Genomic DNA, 24718 nt, shown 5'->3' on the forward strand with positions numbered 1-24718 from the left:
CCATTTGAGCACTAATTTTCAATTGTTTACTTCTCACTTCTTTTACTTATGAATATCAAAAATGCCAATTGCACAAAGTTATGCACTCCACCTTAAACTGGATAAGCCAATTTTAAGATTAGCTCAGTACCACCCCCCCCCCCCCCCCCCACACACACACACTAAGTTTTTTAAGACAATTACGTTACCACCACAGGTGCACGCCACAAAGGGTTGGGCCAAGAGCACACACTTGTCTACCCCCACTACAACACACCCCCAGAGTATGGAGTACAAAGTTTTCATCCATTGCAGAATTCTGATACACTTCTAGAAGTGATAGGGTAACACCAATTCTCTTGGATATAATGTTTTTCGTGGCATCCATAAAATTTAGCCCTTGTGGCATGACATATCAACTCATTTATATAAAAAATAGTAATTTTAGACTCTTGGCTTCCCCTCCCCTCACAAGCCCCCCCCCCCCCTCCCTCCCTCCATGATAAATTCATCTGGATGGCCACAACTGCCACTCTTTGTTACAGACATGTATTGCAAATGTGACAATGTATCTCTATCAACAAGACCTTACGTACCTTGTTTTCAGTATCAGAGTAAATTTCTATCTGGAAAGCCAATAAAAATATAATTGCTGGCTAGTATTTACTTTCAGGAGCCAAAATCTTTAGTATTGCCAATAACCACACATGAAAGTAAAATTCACATCATTATCCTAGTGTCTGTAGTTGTTAGTCCCTTCCTTCCTTGAGGAGGAGAGAGGGATAGAGTGGGAGGGACCCTCCTGTTGCAAAGATGAGGTCAGTCTTGACCCTCCAAACTTTGTCCCTCTCTCCTACCTGACAAAGGAACTAATGGCTCCAAGGGCTAGGATAACATCCCACCTCCTACTTTTATGTGTATCCAGCTGGTCAGCAACTCTGTCTCATATTTATTAGTTACATAGTATTATCAGGAAGATCATCTGGTTTTCTTTTTAAAGTAATTGGAGCATATTGCCAGAATTATTTACAAGCAGGTTTATGCAGAGATATGAAGATCACTGATGTTGGTCATGACACAGTTTTCTGCAATTGAAGGCACATATTCACAATCACCACCTTATTACAACTGTAACAATCTAGTTGGAAGACATGTATTACGCACCTGAAGAGGAGGAATTCCAAACTACATATCAAAAACCCAATTTTAAAAATTGGTTTGGTTTGGTTTGCAACAGTTGAACTGGTACCTTTATGGGCTAAAAGTTGTGAACCCTCTGATGTGAGCTGCCAAATCACATGAAAAATCTTAAGTAATTTTCTGTGAAACAAAGAACATGTATACACTGTCATACTGAAAGACAATTCTCAAAACAGGTGTAACAATGTTATTGACAAGAACAGATATACAAAATTAATGAAGTTCAAATCAAGCATCATAGTCGTCACTTACAGCTGAACACACTACTTGGCATTTTTATGGCACAAATAGAGGTTTGCTTACATCTTACATTTTGTCTTCCAGTTGCATAAAGGCTCTTCTCCAACTAGTTTTACGACAAAAGTTTGCACGCGATTACCATTCCAGAACGGACACATTAAATTATTATAGGCAATGAACTACAAGCAATCTGGCTTCGTTATATTACAAACTAAAGATGCAACACTTACCGCTTTAGCAGCAGCGAGGAAGCGACGACAGAGACGGAACTTAGTGCCATCGCAGCAGAGGCCATCCATGGCTGCAACAAACAATAAATGCAGGGGAATACATACATACATACATACACGTGTGCGTGTGTGTTCTTGACAAAGGCCTTGTTGGCCAAAAGTTAATTTTCCGACAGCCTTTTTGGTGTGCTTTTCTGCGACTCAGCATCTCTGCTATATGGTGAGTAGCGACTATCCTTTTCATTACAGTGTAAGACTTAAACTGTTAGCCATAAACTACACCTACATCCATACTCTGCAAACCACTGCGAAGTGCTTGCTTCCCACTGCACCACTCCTCCTCCTCCTCCTCCTCCTCCTCCTCCTCCTCCTCCGTGTCCCCCTTCCCTGTCCACTTGTAAAATGACTGCTCCAACGCTCTATGTGCACTGTACTGTTAGTGTACGAGGGCTATCCACAAAGTACATTACGTTTTGGAATTAAAAATAAATAAAGTATTGGAAATTTCTTTTATTATATACAGATGAAAGCCACATTTAAATACTACTTTTCTACATAGTTGCCATTTAAATTAAGGAAATGGACGAGATTGGAAATTCATTTTTCGTAAAATTCGGCCGCCTGCGCCTTCAACCACGTGGTTAATCAGTAACCCGGTAGAAATACGATTTTTGTGGATTTCCTGGAAAGAGGCACTACAATAAACTCTCAAAGGTATTGCCAAACTCTGCACAACCTCAGAAGAGCAATACAAAACAAGTGCAGGGGAAAGTTGGGCTCAAAGATCTTGCCGATTCACGACAACGCCCGGGCCCACACGGCAAATGCCACTCGTGAAGTTCTCAAATCTTTTAAGTGGGAGTTGTTTCCTCATCCGCCGTACAGTCCCGACCTGGCACCGAGCGACTTCCACTTATTCCCAGCAATGAAGAAGTGGTTGGCTATGCAGCGTTTTGATGACGACGCACAGCTTCAAGAAGAGGTAACCACGTGGTTGAAGGCGCAGGCAGCCGAATTTTATGACGAAGGAATTTCCGAGCTTGTCCATCATTATGATAAGTGCCTTAATTTAAATGACAACTATGTAGAAAAGTAGTATTGAAGTGTGGCTTTCATCTGTATATAATCAAAAATTTTTCCAATACCTTATTTATTTTTAATTCCAAAACGTAATCTACTTTGTGGATAGCCCTCGTATTTGTCTTTAATGGTACCTAAGGGGATGTTACAAAGAGGACACTAGTGCAGGGTCAGCCGAGGCATGCAAAAATTCATGTGTGCACAAGTGCTGTCCATGTGTGGTACGAGGCTTGGTCTGCCTCAGCCCCACTTGGTGGCACGTCTCAGATCTGCGCAGTCTTCTTTGGTGAAGCACAACATTTAATTTTGCATTGTGATGCAACATTTTCATCCAGCATTTGGTGCAGCTTCTTCTGGTCAGCACTGCTTTCTTCAGTTCAGTAGAATCAGGGTGTAAGTGTTGTTTATTCTTCACTATTTGTTCAAGGTATAAAGGATGTACAAAGGTCCAGTGGTTGTTTGCACAAAAAGATGCAGTCTAGCAATCTGTGATTGCAGTCCGTTAAAAATGATTGGGAGTTGGAGGAGAAGGATGGAATTCTTCAATATGTATTACGTAGTCACATCTTCAATGGGCATTGCAAATTTGCTAGAAAACAGCTTTATGCAGAAATAATTTAGAGATTTAGTTCACAATGAGAGGGCTAAAAATTATAACAAATGACAAACAATTTGTACAGAATTCATTGTTCTGTACATCAAGAAGAACTTTGGGTTAAATTCCAGGCATGGAACACATGATGGAATTGATGGTACAAATAGTAAATTTTGTGAAGTTGCACATATTATTAAATTGCAAGTCACAACAGTGTTTGATGAAACTAAACAAAGTTTAAAGTGACAATGTATGCTACTGCAAATCACATTTGTTAAGTGAAAGGACATGCCGGGACTGAGTTTTTCATTTAAGACCTGCTATTATGAAGGGAAAAGGAAACCAACAGTGAGAATTAGAAGATCTGGAATGGATTGTAGACCTTGTATTTTATGTAGAATTGACTGCAGACTGACAACAGTAAGACACTGCAAAGAGAGGAGAAGCAACTTACTTCTGATCTCATGGAGAAAGCAGATGCTTTTAAAAAGAAAATCACACTGCGGAAGGGAACCTTCTGAAAATGAGCACTGTTGATTTTGCTAAGCTCACTGGCATGAAAGATAATGCAAATTTTGAATAATCTGTTGTGCCACTACAAGGATTACAGGAATAGCTTTTTGGTATAGTCCTCAATCTTACACATGTTGAGTATTTTCAAGACCATTTGTCACTTCATTTGAAACACCCATGTGTGTCTGCAGATGGAACTGGTCAATCAGCAACATAATTCCCATTTGAAAGACAAGTTCTCTTACATTAAACTGTCCTAGAGTTCTACATCATTTTCCTCAGGAAGAGCTTCCACACCTCCACAATCAGGTTGCAAACATGATATCAATGTTTCAATGAACATGTGTGTGTCAAAGACTTTTCTCGGTTATGAAACAAAATAAATCGCTAATATGTGGCAACCTGAGTGATAATTTGTGAAACTGTATGCTGTATGTCAACAGTTCGTGATAAATATAAATTTTATCTCTTTATCACAACAAAAATAATTAAATAATATTAAAAATTAATTTTGTTAGTAATCTATGTTGTTGAGAAAAATTAAAGATGGCACAAAGCCGCATGCCGCTAGTGATGTTTTTGCACTTTCCCTCTCTTCTCCCCCTTTTCACTCCGACAGCATGGTGTAGAGGGGAGAAGTGTGAATTTGGGCAAGAGCAGGGTTCCTTGTCATCACTGTACAAGTAGAGTCCTAGATTCTTCACTTAATACTGGTTCTTAAAATGCTGTATAAAAATTCTACAGCAAGAATAAAAAAAAACATAACTTTCTCTCACTTGAATTTAAAGTACCCATCATCATTCTTTCGTAAAATGTATACAGAAGACACTTTGGAAAGTTGGAAGAAAAAATATAAGAATATGGGAATCCCAATAAATGACAGTACACACATTTACTATAATTTGCTGATAATGGCTACTTTTAGCATAAAAGGAAGAACACATTGAATATATCTCAAAAAAATTAATGGAGTATAAAAATGGGGACTTCAGGCCAACATAAGTGAAACAAAATATGTGGTAACAGTACAAACAAATCAAGATCTGACACTGAAAGAAGGGATGGGAATGGTTGCATAGACTGGTAAGTACAAATATCTAGGAGTAAAAATCATACAAGATGATAAACAAGAAAAGAAAATTAATTAAAGAATAAATGATGGAAAGTTCACTACTGCAACATTATCAGTATTTTATGAGATCAACAGATTAGAAAGGGAAAAAAAATTCTTCACAACTATTATTAGAAGCTTCTTAACACCTGATATCAGACATACGGACAGTTAAATCTCAATGAGAAGACTGATGGCAACTAAAAAGGACACTTGGAAATGGTCTCCAAGGCCACCCAGGTGCGAAATGGTCAGAAATTATGGTATCAGGGAGGAAAAGGATGTAACATGTACTATCAATTATTTTGTGGAAGAAAACTGTGATGGTATAGGTATTTACAAAGAATGTCTGAGGAGACTTGGATGTCCCCTCCCTTCACTAAATGACAAGGGAACTCAAGTGAACCTCTGGAGTTGATTTACTGTGATATTTGTGGTCCAATGACAGAAACATCTCAAGGTGGTCCAGAAGTTTTTGTGACCTTTATAGACTGCCATAGCAGATAGTGTCAGGCCCATTTCCTTCAACATAAAGAAGAATTTATAAACAAATCTGCTGAATTCAAAAGCCAGCTGAAAATCAGACTGGACAGAAAATTAAATACTTTCAATCAGAAAATGGTAAGGGGGTACTGCAATGAAATAATGGACTCCATCCTCTGAGTGGCAGGAATATATCAAGATCCAATAGTTCCATATGCACAGCAACAGAATGCCATTGCTGAATTAAAGGACAGTTGGTAACTGATGTGGCTCATTACATGCTACTCAAGTCAGTTGATTGAAGCCCATATGAGAAGTGGCTGAAAAGAAAACCTGACCTATCCCACTTTCCTTTCTACATTTGGTCAAAATGTTGTCATCCTGGAAAAATTGCCAAATGAAAGCACAATCTTGAAGGCTATGCCAACTGTTTGAAACCCAATCTTGTATGGGTACCAAGAGATCACAGGAGTCATATGTTAAAAGATGTGAAGTTCCTTGATCAAGACAATTTTGAGCCCAAACAAAGTTAGGTAGACTTCTGTGAAGATGAACCAGATCATCAGCAAACAGCAGGCATCAACATGAATTCCATATGAGGAGATTTCAATAGTGATATAAACAATTAGCCAGAGACATTGCCAGATACAAAACATTCTGTGGCTTTGAAGAAGATGGACTTCAGATCATTACAAGCCAAGAATTCAATCCCAAAGGTAACTTATCATGCAATGAAGACACTAATTCTTAAAGTTTCACACCTGCTCAACCATCTGTGTCAGGTGTAGATACATCAGTGTTTAAATTCATGATACTAATGTCATTTCAAATGTAACAAAAGTCAGTGCCAGATGACTGAGAGTGGTTTGAGGCCATACGTGACGAAATCAGATCACTGGTGATAAATGATACCTGGGACATTGTAGACAGGCCAACAAATGAAAGGGTAATGGACTGTATGATTGTTTCTATGAACAAATACAGAAGCGACAGATTCTGGCTGAGGAGAAAAGCAAGAATAGTTGAACGAGGATACAACCAATGGCCTGGAGCTCACTTTATGGAAACATTCCCTCCAGTGTGAGGATCAAATAATTCATGTCTTTGTCAGCCAAATATGACTTTCGTGTCCCATAACTGGATATCACCACTGCATTTTTCAGTGGTGAGGTTGACACACAAATATTCACAGAATAGTTGACTAACTTGTCAAAATCTTAAACAATGTGAAAGATGTAGAAAAAGATAGTGATAAACATATAGTCGAGAAGACACGTGACATGCTCCAGACATTGAAATCTGGTGATGATTCATGAAACTTAGAAAACCATATATGAGCTGCACCGAGCTGGTCAACAGCTGTATGCCAAGTTGAATGCAACCCTAACACCAACTGAATTGTACCCCGCAAATTCAAATCCAGGTGTCTTTGTAGACAGTGTAGGAAAATGTCCAGTCTTCCTATTCATTTATGTATGTAACAGTATAATCACTTCAGAAGACCTAGAAAGGACAAAATGAATCAAGTATGAGAAGTTGTCTGCCAGATTTGGTGTCAATATAATGTAATGGGAGAGATAAATAAAGGTACCGAAATTTACAAGCTTTAGGAGGCAGTGGCTCCTCCTCCTGGCAGAAGGATTGAAGGGGGAGGAGCAGGGATGAAGGAAGAGGACTGGTGAGGTGTAGCTATAGAAAACCAAAAGACAGTGAAGAAAGGAATAGCTACTGGGAATAAATGCCGAGGCTGAATAAACTAACATAACTTAAGGGCTGGTGGGAGGTGAGAAACAAGAACATGTTGTAGAGTACATTCTGCAACAGGATATTATCTGTTGTCAGCATACACCCTCTGCCTATGCCAATTCATCTAATTGGATAATATGGCGATGGTCGTGCCAATGTAGAAGGCCAAACGTTGTGTACCTAAAAGCTGGTACACAACATGCATCGCCGGCCGGTGTGGCCGTGCGGTTCTAGGTGCGTCAGTCTGGAGCAGCGTGACCGCTACGGTCGCAGGTTCGAATCCTGCCCCGGGCATGGATGTGTGTGATGTCCTTAGGTTAGTTAGGTTTAAGTAGTTCTAAGTTCTAGGGGACTGATGACCACAGATGTTGAGTCCCATAGTGCTCAGAGCCATTTGAACCATTTGAACAACATGCATCATTTCACAGATTGCTCTCCCACCCTAGCATATATTTTCCCAGTTACAGGACTGGTATAAGTGGTGGCAGGAGAGTGTATGGGGCAAGTCTTATAGTGGGGGGCAGTCACAGGGATAGGAGCCCTAGGGTACAAAATGGGTACACAAGGTGCATACTGTCTGACAAAGATAATGCGGAGATTTAGAGGATGACAAAAGGATATTCTGTGTGTGGTGGGCAAAATCTCATACCGGACAGACCTCATTTCAGGGCATGATTTTACACAGTTATAGCCCTGTTGAAGTAGCTGATTAAGACATTCAAGATCTGAATGGTGCTGACTGACAAGAGGTGTATGCAAATCATACAAGAAGAAGAAGAAGAAGAAGAAGCAAGTCACCAACTGATTACAACAGCTCAAGGATAGACTGGGTCACACTCTTACTTGCCTTCATTTCTATAATCATCTACAACACAAATGCACCACTCCACTAAATGAGCACAAATTGTAGTTATCCACACAGCATAATATACACGTACGTGACACTTGACGTGCTACACTAAGAGAAAGAGACATATCTTAGCCCGCATTGCAGGAAATCCTATGAACTCTTACGAAACTAATTTGTAATGGAAGGGTATGACCTAATGGCCTGGCAGTGAATATGGCAAGGAAGTGTGTTCTCTTGTAACTAATATATTACTGATTAGCACTCTGTCTCTCTTTTAACTGTTTTAATTCAGTACCACATCCTGAGAAAACAGAATTTATTTTCTACTGCATACATACCTGCAGGCTGAAGCCAAATGGGCTGAACACACCAGCAGCTATAGGAATCCCCAAGAGATTGTACATACTGGCGAATACAAAATTGAGTCGTATCCTGCGAACTGTTCTTCGTGACAGATCGAGGCACCCGATCACATCGAGCAAGTCGTTCTGAAAATTTTAGAGAATATAATTCATTGTTTTGTTCCCAAGAAATAATACAAATAGTCACATTTAGTGTAACACAATTTGGAAGCAATACTGTTAGTATTTTAGCAGTGGATATTGCATTGTCTTTGGTCATGTTGTTTTGTCACTTTTCAGTTAAACTGAGCACAGCAGCACATACAACTGAGTATGCACATTAAGGCATACACTGAACAGACTGCATTGTAAACAGAGTTAACTTTCTAGTAAAAGATCAATGCCAGCATCAAGAATACATAGTGTAATAGATTTAAAATGTAAATCTTATTACAAGTAAAAGGAATTTTGAGATGTGTGTGTTCTGTCCAGTGGAATAGTCATTTCTTAAAGGTACCACAATGGACTTACAAAAATGTGTAATAGTAAAATTACTGAAGATAGAGATGTATGAACTTGTCCTGTAAACTACTACTTGAGAAGCAGAATAATGTAAGACAATGGTTACTATGAACAACAGGCATTCATAAGCAACAATTTGTCTCACATGGCTTGCACGCACTCTGGATAGCACTCACTGTCTGCTACCAGTTTCACTAGTCACACGAGTCATGCACCAGGAATATCAGTAGACTTTCTAACAGTGGGAACATCACAACATATATGTAATGATCTGAGTATTCAGATACTGTTGATCATTTCTAAATCACATGTAAAACTAGGCAACAGACAAACTTTGTAATCTGTCCTCCCACACATCCCACAAAGAAAAATTACTGTCAAAAATTTTTCTTTTTCCAAGAGAGCATCAATTCTCACTCATTCTTTTGTTTCCTTAAGAAGGGAAGATAAACAAAAACAAACCAAAAATAATGAGAACATTTTTCTGTTTACTTATTAACTTTTAAGTTAGCTCTATGTTTATTTACTGATGGATTGGACACCAAAACATCTTTGTGGAGTCTAAATGTCAATGAGTCTTACCCTCATCAAAACAACATCTGCTGCTGCAACAGCTACATCTGTCCCTGAGGCAATGGCAATGCCGACATCTGACTGAGCAAGTGCTGGGGAGTCATTGACACCGTCACCCACCATGGCAACACGTGCGCCACTCTCTTGCAAGCGCTGGATCTTTGCCACTTTGTGTGATGGCAGTACTTCTGCAAAGACTCTTCCGATTCCCACCTGGAATTCAAGATTTGCTTTTGCATATAAAGAAGCACATGAATAAAGTATCTAAAGTATGATATTAGGAAGAACTCCACTTACAGCTGGTAAAATTGTTGTTCATTAAAACATGACTAGTTTCGCAGCTAAAGCCGCATCATCAGGTGAACAATGTTAGAAGATCACAGGCATACCTATCACTCCTAGTCAAAATTTACTATTGAGACTAGGAGTGATGCATATGCCTACGATCTTTTAACATTGTTCACCTGATGATGAGCTTTAAAACTGTGAAACTGGTCATGTTTTAATAAACAACAATTTTACCAGCCATAAGCGGAGTTCTTCCTAACATAATGCCTTTCAACAGTTGTGGTTGCCCGGAGTATAAAATAGTTTGTGAAATATGTAAAGTCCTGATTAGACAACACTTCATTCAAAATGCAAAATGATAAAAAATAAACTATTAATTATTTATAACAAACTTTCTACTGTCATTATTAATTTCCTTTAATGTAGGAACACACTAAATCTGAGCATTATTAATAAATTTAAATTTATCTGTGTCCAAGTCCATGAGTTTTAATCTGTTCATGTGCATCCCACATAAATAAAAGTTTCAGTCAAGATGATTAACTTCCTCATGAACAGCTGTAGCAACAAATAAAATTACGTTTAAATGGACAAATAAAACTACAACTTTTAGACAAGAAAACAGTCTTTTTGGCTATGTTTCACAATTTTTTTTTAATTTTACTTGACCTATGTTTCAGGTTACAAGCCCATTCTATGATGGTGGAATTTGTAACTTAGCTGCCAGTGTTGTGTAGTATTGGTGAATACACTACACACAACTAATATACAGATCAGCACATATATAGGTTTCATATTTGTAGTTCATTCTTGAATACCTGTATTGCCTTTTTGTTTTGCACTGGTAATTTTCAAATTTTTATTATATCTCTGTAAATTTTGTTTCATTATTCAACAAATGAAGCCATTAATAAAGTCAGTCAATAAAAAGCATATAAAAGCAAAGTACTGTTATCCTCATTTAACTCGTGCCTTTTTCTAAAAAGGATCCAGATTTGTGAAAGTCTTATTTAGTGGAAGAATGAACATACTAATTAATGTTCAAATTCTCATGGTCCAGTTGGGTTGGGTTGTTTGGGGGAGAAGACCAAACAGCGAGGTCATCGGTCTCATCAGCTTAAGGAAGGATGGGGAAGGAAGTCAGCCATGCCCTTTCAAAGGAACCATCCCGGCATTTGCCTTGAGCGATTTAGGGAAATTACAGAAAACCTAAATCAGAATGGCTGGACGTGGGATCAAACCGTCATCCTCCCGAATATGAGTCCAGTGTGCTAACCACTGCGCCACCTAGCTCGGTCATCGTCCATTGTTAAAACACTTAGTAAACACTTCACACTTGAAGTGAGAAGAGAGTGCAAGGAATTTTTGCAATTTTTTTGGTTAAGACGTCAAGAAATATGTAGCAAGAAACTTCTTGTGAAATTACTTGGATTATAAAAATGTCATCATATTGTAATCTGTAACAAAGACGAGTATAAATCGACTGTCAAAAGTCTGTTAATGGCACCAGTTTTAACTTCAGCCACAGTTTGCCTTTACAGCATGTTCATTTACCATGGTTCAAATCATTTGGGTAAAGTTTTCACGTATGCTTTAAGGTTTCACCCATTCATATATGCCAGCGTGCTCACTATTTCCTGTCAAATATTGCAGAGTGTGGTTCCCAGCTTCCACAAGTAACTCAGTAGACATCAAGATTTTCCAAACCATCTGTCACAATGTTTTGCTGCTTGCCATAGTCCTGTGGATTGTGTCTCAAAATTTTGTTCTGCCCAGGTCCAAGTTGATGATAAAGCACATTTTAGTGTGTGAAAGGGCTTGCGATAAATTATGATTAGTTTTCAGGCAGACCGTTCATGCAGCACTTAAGATCTGCCCATACTGTTTGTCAGTAATACAAGTGATGACAAAATCCTGGGAGTTTTTACCTTTGTCTTTCCACTTAGAGACAACAAGACAAAGAGCAATTTTCTTCAGTGTCTGTCTGCAATGTATAAGCAGATAATGGTCCAAGAATTTTATTTCAGTTTTATTACAAAGAGACTCAGTAGTTATAAAAAGCAAGCTGAATAAACTTTCTCAGACTTGTGACAATGCTAATATAGCTGCAAGTGATGTGAATTAAAACTACTGTTCTCTTCAGCATTTATGAGAGCATGCTTTATGCCATAACACACGTTTGCAATATTATTACAATATGCTTTTAAATTTTTTTTTAGAAACATGAAATTAAGTAACTTGGTTTAACACAAAGGATCACTAACTCAATACTATACTTTGAAACATCTACTCCACTCTGCAGGGCCCACTGCCCGACACATTGAGCCAACGAGTGCTGCCAGTGCACACCCAACATCGCAAGCTCTAGAGACACTCCACAACATTGATATAACATTTAGGCCTTTCAGCTAATCGGCCTCAAGATGAGAATGGAGGTGAAGTGACCAGACCACAGTCATGTAGAAAGAACAAACTCCCAAGTAGCCAGTGACACTTTACGCTATGTTAGACATGGCCTAAATACAGACACTGCAATAGCCACAAAGGCTGCCGTAGAGTTAGTCACTGAAAAGCACAACAAAAACTTCTGAAGATAGTACGCACTACTACTGTCAGATAGCTACTCAATGACAGTTAGGTGTCAGTGATGGAAACACAATCACTATGAACTGTAGTCCTACGACTACATGCGAACAGGACATAAGTTGAAGTGCTGTCTGGTATTCACCGTACAATCACTGTGTGTCACTGTCCAATGTCTACGTGCAAATGGGCCATGGGCTGAACATGTGTATCATAGTTCTACACCAAGTCTGAAGCTCAGAGTCCTCAGAGACTATGGTCGACGAGTCAAAGGCTGGCGACTCAGGAGGGGGAGTCTCAGAGGCCAGAGTCCTCAGAAGCAACAGATCAGTGACATAAAGGCTAATGATTGGATAGTTAGCTGATCTGGAGGACAGCACAGCAAAAGTGATCCTGGATTGCAGGCTGGAACTCAGTCCAGAGTTAGTGGCTGTAATGGTTCTGGTTTGGTGGCATAGGTCAAACTGCACATGCTGGTTCAGAGCCGAGATCGAACTGACTGGCTATGGCCAAACATTGGCATAAATACTGTAGTGGCGGAGGAATTCGGTGTGGCCTGCTTGCAAGGATGTCATCTGGCACTTGAGTAGTGTCACAATCCTCACGCCTCCTTCCGGCAGTGAATACAGTGTCTACTAGCCGTGGAGTTGCCTCTGGCCACTGCGTGGATGACAACAACAGATTGCTGCTGTTGTCCTGGATCGTCACGTACGTTCCTCGATGAAGCAGCATCGTCAGGCCCACATTGTTACTGTTGATACCTGGATAACGCAGTGTCAGTAGGACCATGCTTCAGCAGCCTGCGGCAATTATCTGTATTGCTGGCAGACTGGGTGTAGGATACAGCAGTAGACACTTCCATTACCATTTCTTATTAACACTACCAGCACTTGCTGTAATGTGTTGCTTGCCAGTAGGATACAGAAGTTGCTTTCCAACACGTAGTAGAAAATATCAGCCATCATCAGAAATCACAGGAACTTTAAGCCTGCCTAGTCAGTTTGTTGGTTAATTAGTTAGTTAGATGTTACAATGATTGTTTTACTGAAATAATATGGACGAAATTAGTTTACACACACACATTTAGTGTTAACATTAGTGAACACATGTTTTTAGTCCTACTCATGCAACTACACTTAGAAACAAGGTTTTCTTATTAACTGGCTACCAGCTTTTAAGTAAAAATTCTCCTCTCCCTGGTACCTGCTGTGGTATGTACAACAGCCACAGGAAGAGCACCCAAGTACAGCCAGGAAATGGTACATTAAAACATTTATTATGTTGGATGGATAATGGTTCAAAACTGAAAAGGCATAGTATCAGTCAGTTCTCAATTTAAAAACTATTGAGTACATATAGTTGAATATGGGCCCTGGATGACCTTAAACTAATCCTAACTACACAGTTTTGACCATTGGGTAATCTTAGTGACAACAGTGAGTCAAGGCTGTTGAGTTTTCATGTGCCAGGAAGTTACGAACCAACACACACCTTTGCAAAGAGATAGTTCATTCTGGAAAGACTCCCCCCAATACTGTGGCTAAGCCATGTCTCCACAATATTCTTTGTTTCCAGAGTGTTAGTCCTGAAGGATATGTGGGAGAACATCTATGACATTCGGAAGGTAGGAGATGAGGAAGTGGCAAAGGTAAAGCTGTGAGGACGCATTGTGAGTCACGCTCGGATAGCTCAGTCAGTAGAGCACTTACCAGCAAAAGTTAAATGTTTCAGATCTGAGTCTCAGTCTGGCACACAGTTCTGATCTGCCATGATGTATTAAATTTCTTTGTTATATATTTAAGATGTTGGCATAGTTTTGAATTAGCACGTAAATGTTTTTGCTTTCAAGTGCACCAGATGACAAGAGTAACATCTTTCAAATAATAATACTACAAAATAGACTAGTACCCTGAAACATAAGTCATAAGCTCAAAATTGTGAAAAATAGGTAGATAAATATTTTTGCTTGTGTAGTAATTACAATGTAGAACAACTGATCATTAATTTGTAGTCGTGCAACAGCTACCTTTAACATCATCTGTTGTCTCTCAAATTTTTGTACTCACATCATGGACAAAAATCTTAATGATTTGGCAGACTCACCTGTCTTGCAATAGAAACAGCTGTCTGACGGTTGTCGCCTGTTAAGAGGATCACCTCGAGCCCCATCTTCTTCAGGGTAAATACTGCTAAGTGTGCCTCAGGTTTGACCTCATCTGCGACACTCACCATTGCCACTAAAATACCTGCAAGTTGTAACTTAGGTTACAGATATTGAAACAAATGCTCAACTAATTGCTTTTCAAAGTTTGTTGTCAACAATCGATCAATTACAGCATGAAAGCAACAGTAAAATTGATACATACGAGGTGTGATCAAAAAGTAACAGGAATGTGTGTTTTTCTTAAAGAACCTTTATTTATTAATTGTCAACATCAACTTTGTCACCCTTAGATGTAATATCCTGATGCCAGTACTTTTTCCAATCTTGGAAGCACTTCTGGAGTTCACTTTTCGTTATGGTATTCAACTCCTTCAGTGATTCTGTTTTCCTCTCATCAATGATGGCAGATTGAAGTCCTTTCATGGTTCTCTTCAGCCTTGAGACTGGAAAGAAGTTACAGGAGGCCATGTCTGATGACTCAGTTTCCAAAACAACATATTGATTTTGTTTTTGCCAAAAAATGATGAGCAAGCACTGAGGTGCGAGTGGGAGTATTATTGTGATGCAATTTTCGCAAATGGTTTTTCCACTGTTCTGATGATTTTCTTTAACTTCTAGGTAGTATTCCCTATTGACCTACAAACATACGGCAGGAACTCGAGATGCATTATCCCCTCGCGATAAAAGAAAACAGTGGGAAAAACCTTTATATTTGATCAAACTTTTAGAATTTATTTGGTCTTGTCTCTCCTGGCAGTTTCCATTGGAACAACTGTGAGCCATAACTTATCTCTCGAGTGGTTAGTGTGTCAGCTCTTTCTTGTGTCCACACTTTGCTGCAGTGTAATTGGTTGCAATTGCCTATTTAGGTGCACATGGAACGATTTGAAGGAGAGTCAGTGCAGCTGTGAGACACGAAGGAAGTTATGCTGGTTACCAAGAGAGGGCAAAATCCCTATCGGTGATCATTGTTGCAGTACTTGTCATGTTGTGGTCAGTGGTGGGCTGTGTGAGACCGGAGATTGTTTTGGCTGAGTACTGAAGCAACACTCACGAGTGGACGACGTGCGTGATACTTCAGCAGAACTGGGGCCTTGCTACGTCTGGAGGACAGTGTAGCTGTGCAGAGATCTCAATACAACCATCTGCATCCTATCAGTGTGCCAAGACCTCTGTCTGCCGCTGCCACCTTCAGCTGTGTTAATTATGTTGGGTAAGCTGTTTTCTCATTAGGGATTGTTCTCTTATGATTAAATGTTGGGTGGCCCTTTACCACTTTGATGTTGATCTGTGGTACCTCAAATGTGCTGCCACATTTTGTGTGTGGGAATTCCTTGCCATGTAGGTGTCGTTTTGCTTACAAGTACTACCTCTGCCTATTGCATAATATACTGTGCCTAATTTACAAAAGCTGTGCAAATTGTTCAAACTGTATAGAGCTTGTGCCCGGTCAGTTTTTCTGAAGTAATATCAGTTTATTTAGAGCCCAGTTCCTGGCAAATTCTATAAGTGCGACTGTGGTAAAGTCTGTTGTGTTGTTTGACGTATGTTGTACTGAATACCAGCTTGTGTAGTCTTAGTTGTGAGTCAGTCAAATTACTGGTAACGGTTGCTCTTGCTGTACTTTATTACGTACTGGTTACCTCTGCTTAATTCTGTGCAAGCAACTTAAATTATGCAATGCCATTTTAGCTTTAATTTTAAAGGCGTAATTTTATCTTAACCCTATAATGAGCTGTGCTTTTTATTGCTTTGCACACTGTTGGAGTATTTCAATAAGCCTCTTACTTCAATTATTTGATGGTTAAAGTTGCAACAAAAATGTCTTACATGCATAAAATATTGCAATTTTCTTTAAGAATTTTGGGCTTATTGACTGTTTGCAAGGCTGTATGTTAATATCCGATTTGGCTGGCTTCTCAGTTGGTGTAAAATGGGCCATTTTCTGAAATAGTTTGTTTGGTATGTTATAGAATGGACTTCTTGTTTTCCGAGTCTGCTCGACTGCACCTTATGCATTTTCACAAGACCAGTACAACTATGTGGGTCTACGGGCATGGAAGGCTGCTAAGTTTGAGCAGTACTATAAGTGATACATGTATTCTACCTATAAAGAACTTTTTCCGATTTAAAAATGTGGCTTGCAAATAATGTATTTGGTGTTTTAAACTATTCAAAGATTTCAAATCCTTTTGGAGCCGCCAGGTTTGTTAGTCCTCTGTCAAATAATTTTGTCTCAAGTATTTGCACTGAACCAGTAAAATATCTCTAAAGTCTTTTCTTAAAACACACTTAAAAAAGGAGCTATATTTTGCAACTAAGTTTTACCAAAAGCAAATGCATAAGTTCCAAGTTTTTGAAAAACTTCTTTTATTGAAGGAAGTCACTGCCATTTGTGTTAAATTAAAATATGTATCCTTAAATGTTACACTTGTTGCTTTGCAGAAGTTTTCTGGATTTTTTACTTTAAGTATGATTTGAATAAACAGTAAGTTGTAATATCACTGTGTTGCTGTGCTATTAACAGTGTCGGTTGTTTTGATGCCTGGTAAATATAGCTTGCTGTTTGGAACCCTCTGTGGGCTTGGTCCTTTCACTCCCTGCAACCTTGATACCTACTAGCAACATACTACATTGGGCCTTTATTTCAATGTGATACCCCTATACCCCTGTTTTCCTACCCATTACAACCTTCTTCAGAAGTACTGGATAATTGTCGACTTCATTCAGTAATTCCCTGGCAGTACCTGCATATCACCATTTTTGGTGAAGAGTCAGTGGTTTCAGAACAACCTTTGCTGCTACACATTTCATATACAAAACACCAAAAAATTTGGCTGGCACAAGCCAAAAGGTACGCTTACATCATTCTGTTACTTCTTCACTGACATCAGTAATTGATGTGCTAGGGAATCCAGCATGGTTGACATCATCTTGACCCTCTTAAAAATGTTTATACCACTCAAACTCTTATCTTACTCATAGAAGATTCACCAAAAGCCACAGTTAATATTTTGAATGTGGTGCTGCACTTTATTCCATTTTTTAAGTATGTATTAGAACGAAAAGTGTGCTGTCACATAAATATATTTGCGTAAGTATTACAATACAAATCTTTTCAATGTGAGATACTTTTTGAAACTCTTCAGGCTAGACTGTTTCCACCATCGTCATCATCGTCGTCATCATCATCATCATCATCATCATCATCATCAAAAACATTGTCACTCTCATTTTCACTTAGACATTCCTCTAGAAGCTCTACAATCTCTTCCTCAGAAAGGACAATGAGTGAAGAACTAGCCATTTTGTGTCTACTAACTTGAACATGATAATTACAACCTGAATCTCAACATAATTGCTACATTCAACACTGACTTAACACAGGCTTCCTTAGATGACAGCACTATGCAGCATTGATGCCTAGTACAGTCACATTTAGGAATGGAGCATTTGAGAGCTATGAAAAATCATATCAAGTGATGCTCAACAGCAGAGTGGAAAACAAAATTTGTGATCTCAAGTGCCACTTGCTATTTGAGTGGAATGAATTAAATGATGAAATTTGGAAAAAGACACTATTATGATATTTAACCACACTGATGAAACCTATGAGAGATTACCTAGACAGTTCATCACGGGGACATTGATTAATAGACAAGTTAAAAAAAGTGGAATTGCAAATGATAAAAGCCTTGCACAAAAATTGTGTTAGTAGAGAAAAGACCAATACAGGAGGAACAAAATGGCTGAAAGTTGAAGTGGGCTTACAATGGTGAAGTATGCTCTCCTCTTTATTATTCATCACAGTCAAGGTTAAACATAAATTAGGAAGATATACAACAAAAAGCCACATTTGCAGATGTAGTGATGTGGGGATGAGATAAAAGTGTAAAGGCAAGCATATACATGGATCCAAGAGACAGAAAAATTTGAGGTGAGGGTAAATCCACAAAAGAGCAAAAAATATTAATGACAAGGGGAAGGATGGAAGGGGAAAGGAAAAAAAACTGAAAATTTTTGCATTGGGTCAAAAGGTCAAGCACTTAATAAGAGGGGCACTAATGATGGCAAGTTAGATAATGAAATTTGGAAAAGCATATGAAAAGTAAAAATCTTCTATCTGAGTCTAAGGCATATGATGTGGAACAGAGATGTCCGAAACGAATGTAAAAAGTGCTATATTCCAACAATGGAAAATCCTTAATAAAGTTCTATATACAACGTATTCTGAACACATTCTAGCAAAGCAGCTGGCCAATGGACTACAACAATAATGGAAAGAACCAGAATGCAGGCAGCAGAGTTGAAATGTTTAAGAGGTACTGAAGACAAGAAAGAACAGACTCATAAATGAGGAGATCAGAAAAAGGATGGGGACTTCAAAACTTCAGGACAAGATACAAACATCAAAGCTGAAGGAGAAGGCACACGTGACAACAACAACAGAGGAAAGAGTGCTGAAAAAATACTTTCTGAAAGATCAGCTGGAAAGAGACCACAAGGAAGACCCACAAAAATAAAGGTATACAGTGAGTGAGTCCACAGAGAAGAGGGCAAGGAAACTAGAAGATGTGCTAAAGAAGGAGAGAAGAGGTGGAGAGACAGATAACAATGAAGGTCCTTGTTTCACAAGAAGAACAAGAAAATTAAATCATGTTGTTGTTTTTGTTGACATATAAAACAAGTCAAAGATCCTATCTGCTGTAGCTGTTATCCCTTTAGTGAAAAATTATTAAGGTGGGCACATATCACATAGAATATCATTAGATAGTAATTGCACTTAAATGCTAGCAGATTCTTGCACTTAAAATTTTAGTAATTCTCATTTATGAGATAGGTTTTACATGTTATGCATACTGTTAAATGCTGAACTGAGGATCATTAAGCTGTTTTTTGAATCGTACTTACCATTAATGGCACACATGACTGATGTCCTTCCAAGTTCTTCTTCCTCTGTCATTTTACTGTCCACATCAGAAGGCACCTCTCCAATAGTGCGACGCATCCATTCTCTATTGCCAATAAGGACCTTAAAGTAACAGCAAAGCACATATTTTGGTTTGCATAAAAGTTTTCTAAGACTGAAGTACATTTGCTTCTATCGTGATTGCACTTTGCATTAAAGATTACTAATAAATATCAACAGTAAGATTATAAAGTGGATACATTCTAGCTATTCCATAATCATCATAAAATTGCATTCCATCAACTTTCTGATAAAGAAAATAAATACAATAAATCAACAGCCTTGGGCTGGTGTGAAGTTGTGCAGACTGGAACAATTGAACCTATCATTGTTCCCTAAAATAAGGGACATCCTACCCAAGAGCCTTCTAGGCCCTTCTAAAGTGATGTTCCATCACCCACCCAATCTTCAGAACATACAAATCTATCCCTATGCCACTCCCAATTTCAATCCCTTGCCACAAGGATCAAATCTCTGTGGAAGATCCAGGTGTAAGACCTGCCCAATCCACACACCCAGCACTTCCCATACGAGTGTTAATCTTATGCCATCAGAGACAGGGCCATGTGCGAAAGCAGCCATGTCACTCAGCAGGTCTGCTATAATCACTGCAGAGCTTTTTACATTGGCATGACTATCAAGCAGCTGTCCAGCAATATGAACTGCCAACACCAAATCGTGGCTAATAGCAAAGAATGCAACTGAGTGGCACAACATGCAGCTGAACATAACATGCTTGATTTTAATGGCTACTTCACCACCCGAGCCATCTGGATCCTCCAATCCACCACTAGCTTTTCTGAGCTGCACAGATGGGAGCTATCCTTACAACACATTCTCCATTCCCATAATTATCCCAGCCTCCACCTACGGTAACATACTGTCCCCACATACTCCGCCCAACTTGTTTCCACACCCTCTGTTCTGGCACGTCCTCCCCATTCATGTGTCCCACCCTCCATTTGCCACCCTCTGCCAATAGACCTACTGATCTTTCCCGCACCTCTCTTTTTTGCTCTGTTTTCCCCACCTGCCTGCCCCACAACCTCCTGACGCTGCACCTGTTGGCATTCTAGTCCCTCCACATTCTGCCACACAATGCTCCTCAATCCCCCACCAATACAAAGCTATTGCATCCCTTCCCCACTCCCTCCAGGTTGCTGCTTCCATCCCACGTAACATTTTCATTCTGGCCCCACTGTTGGTGTTAGTGGTCATGTGTGCATGAGAGGTGTGCTTGCTTGTTTTAAAATATATATATATATATATATATATATATGTATATATATATGTGTGTGTGTGTGTGTGTGTGTGTGTGTGTGTGTGTGTGTGTGTGTGTGGTTTTCTGATAAAGGCTGTGGCCAGTGTAAGCGTCTTAATCATGCCTGTCTGTAATTTAGCATGTCACCTTTATGGTAAGTAGCAATCTATCTTTTCTGACATTGTTGATATTCCTACCTGGAGTTTTCATTTTTTGATTTTAGTATGAAAGAGGCTAGGCACAGGGTAGGGTCTGAAACAGGGAAGCAGATTTATCAGTGCAAATCCCTCTAGTACTATTTCACGTGAGTGATGGAGCAAGTGACCATACAGAAACTTATTTATATCTGCAGTAGGCAGTACAGAGGATGCGATAACACAGAATCCAAGGGATTAGGAAGCCTCAAGTATATATAAATGCCTGTATGTACATCCTCCGATCTCTAACCTCCCCCTCCCCCACTCCAAATAAAAAGGCGCATAAACAAAACAAAATATCTAGATACTGCAAAACACTTTACATTGCTTTTTATAGATTTTATCACACTCACCATGAAACAAAAATTTAATAGTTACGTAACATTAAACCTATCATTAAGTAAAACTCTATTGTGATTTGTGTGCCAAGAACATATGACAAATGATTTATAAAATACAAGGTAAAATTAACAAATCAGATACTTCAAATCATCAAAGTCTTGGCTACTCTAACTCACCATTATCAAGAAAATTTGGACTACAGACTTCTCTATATTAGCAATATATATTTTTACTTGTACCTCATCTTGCTTCCTTAATTAGGTATTTCTTTTTTCCATTTACAATAAATGTTTCCCACATTCTTGTTATGAAAGTTTAAAATCACAATTATATCATATATGAAGATTGTTGTAAATGACAGAGTGCGTACTGGAGAATGACAGAACAGGCAGAAATACTGTATTTCCTTTTCTAAAACTTTTTCACTGAGGAATATCATAAGAGGATTTCTACTTTCAATTGCACAAACACCACATTGACAAAAATTGAGGAAAGTAACCACCGGATAGAAAATCAACTAAAATTGCTCAACAGCAAGAAGGCAATGGGAGCCGATGGAATACCTACACAATTCTACACAGAGTATGTGAAAGACTTTGGTCCTTGTCTAGTGGCAGCTTATTACATGCTGCATTCCATGCTATTGGAAAAATACACCAAGTCTTTCTCATTTTCAAGAGTGGTTGTTGAACTGTTGCACACTGCTATGGGGCTACATTGCTTATGTGAGGGTTGTAAAATTTGGTAACATATTTTATATTTGCATATTACAAACAACCTGAAGACTGAAAATTTCATCTGTAGATATCAACATGCATTCTATAAACAACAATCATGTGAAAATCAGATTGCTCTGTTCATTCATGAAACCCAGGATGTAGTAGAACTGGTGCCATATTCCTTGGCTTCTGGAAAGTGTTCCATGCAGTTCTGCACTGTTGCCTAACGAACAAAATATAAGTGTACAAAATATCAGAGCAACTTTGTGACTGGATTGAAGAGGTTTTGGCAAACAGAACACCACTTGTCATTCCTAATGGAGAGAGATCTTCTGACAAAAATATCTTTGGACATTCCCCAAGGGACCATATAGAATAATTACTGTTTACAGTAAACATAAACAGCCTAGTGATTAATGCCAGAAGCTCTATGAGGCTGTTTGTGTGCGACAGAAGCAACAATAGCAGAAAATTGTACCGAGATGCTGAGAGACCTACAGAGAATTGAAACTTCGTGCAGGAATTGGCATGTAAGCTCCAACATTCACAAATTTGACACATTGCACTAAATGGACAGCAAGTCTCCATTTCTGTGTGACTATACAATTACTTTACATGGACGCAGTCACAGCCATAAAATATAAGCGAGTATGCATGTGGAGCAATTTGAAGTTGAAAGAGCACATAAAACTAAACATACAAAAGGCAAATGTCCGACAGATTCTGTAAATTTGATCCACCTGTTTATGGAGCACTTTGAGGACATTACCCTGGACATGGCTCCTGCAAAGCATAGTTGTTTTTATCGTTACAACAATGATATGTTCATTGCCTGATCTCATGGATGTGAAGAACTGGGAGAATTCTTTTACCACATGAACAGTATCCAAAACAACATCAAATTCACGATGGAGGTAGAAACTGATGTTGCCTTCCCTTTCCTTTACGTCCTCATCTGCTGTAAAGCAAATGGGCCTCTCAGTCACAGTGTTTACCAGAAACCCACCCACATGAACTGTTATCTGCATGGTATCAGCTATTACCATCTGTCACAGAAACGTTGCACCATTATAAAGACCTCGGTGCATCTAGCAGAAGCCACGCCAGACTCTGAAAACCTACCAAGGGAACTGAGCCATTTGTGGAAACTATTCAAGGAAACAAGCTACAACAAGTACCAGATTTCGCAAGCCCTCTTTCCAAAACCACAGAAGCAGGAGGACCCCGAGTATGGCTCTAAGAAGCTTGTGCTTCTGTGTACTGTGGCTCAATAACAGGAAAGTTTAGCCCGGCTCCTAGGGAGAGAGAGAACAGATTCTGTCTTCAGGGCTTCAACAAAATTTCGACAACTCATGAGGCCTGTAGTAGACAATGTAGGCCTTAGAATGCCAGGAGTGTATAAAATACAGTGTGGGTGCAGACAGTTTTTTGTAAGACAAACTGTGCCTACTATTGAACACTGCTGTGTAGAACACGAGAAATGCTTTCACCTTCGGTACACTGAGAAACCAGTGATAACAGAGCATGCTCTACAAAATGGACATTGTATTGCATTCAGAGAGAGATCAGTTATTACACGGAGTAAAAGTTTCTGGGATAGCATAATTAAAGAAGTGATCAAGATAAAAAATTGTAATGACACCCTCAATAAAGATCATGGTCTATAGATAAGCATGGCTTAGGACTTGGCCATCAAAAGGTTGAAGGAGGTGCATCAGATGCATAGCGCAACAAAAATATTACCTTAAACGGTATTGAAGTGAGCACCGGTGACATCACAGAAGGCACTGCACCTATAGAAGGATGGAAGCAGCAACCAGAAAACAGTGATCACTTGACAAAGGCTGAAGAGTACACAGCAAAAAGCTTATGGATTGTAAACCACTGAACACAACTGGAAGCTCAAGAGAATTTTATCAAGTACAAATCACAACGAAATCATGCATTCTTGTATGATGTAGGAATACCTCATTCATTGAATATATTGGTATTACTCCTCAGTTTGGGACTCCTACCAGACAGGATTGGTCGACAATACTGTATCCACCGGCTGCCACCAGCGACAGACCAACAACCTCACAGCTGTGTAGCACAGTTAGCCACAGCTCTGGTCTGCTAGTAACAAAACAGCCGACATCAACACAAACATGCTGGGCTATTTTCAACCAATCCTCAAGCAGCCTCCACAGTGCTGGCCAGCACCAGTCTCACTACTAGCAGCACGTGTGTTGCAGTAAACAGTGCTGCAATCATAAGCACTCATTCTCTTCCACGAAATTATAAACTGTCCACCCGCTGAGTGTCACACCAGAATCCTACTGCCAAGATACTTAGGTTACTGCCCAACTTCTCTGCGGCCAGTTCATGCTACAGGTTTCTGATGGCCACAGCTAGCAGCCTACTGATGTGAGTTCTCTTTGCCAAACTGAATGAAGTGCATCTCTCCACAGCATCCAAGCAACCAAGCCATTACGAATGAAACACACACACAACACTAGAGTAATATTACACCAATGTTTTGTGTATTTTATTCATAATGTATAAAACATTCTACCAAGAACTGATGCAACCGTCAATAAATACGTCCAAGTCATCACTGAGAGTATCCTCCATTCACCGCTCTGCTTGACTTCTGTCTCAGCCATTCTCCAATTAACTACTTCCATGGACTGTCTCGACGCTCCTCGAGCTCACTTCCTTTCCCGACCCTACTGCCAATAATCCTCTAACAC

At 39.2% G+C, this 24718-nt stretch overlaps 1 protein-coding gene across 5 annotated transcripts in view; it reads right to left on the reverse strand.

Moving 5' to 3' along the window:
• Window positions 1-24718, reverse strand: part of LOC124711163 (copper-transporting ATPase 1) — a 524020-nt gene that overhangs the window by 176032 nt on the left and 323270 nt on the right. For all 5 annotated transcript variants that reach the window (XM_047241073.1, XM_047241077.1, XM_047241076.1 and 2 more), the window contains 5 exons: window positions 19410-19530; window positions 14438-14580; window positions 9473-9676; window positions 8366-8515; window positions 1650-1720 (listed from right to left, as the gene is read on the reverse strand). In XM_047241073.1, coding sequence (XP_047097029.1) covers window positions 1650-1720; window positions 8366-8515; window positions 9473-9676; window positions 14438-14580; window positions 19410-19530 — 689 coding nt within the window. The remainder of the gene's footprint in view (window positions 1-1649; window positions 1721-8365; window positions 8516-9472; window positions 9677-14437; window positions 14581-19409; window positions 19531-24718) is intronic.

This window comes from Schistocerca piceifrons, chromosome 8 (genome assembly GCF_021461385.2).
Source record: "Schistocerca piceifrons isolate TAMUIC-IGC-003096 chromosome 8, iqSchPice1.1, whole genome shotgun sequence".
NCBI lineage: Eukaryota > Metazoa > Arthropoda > Insecta > Orthoptera > Acrididae > Schistocerca > Schistocerca piceifrons.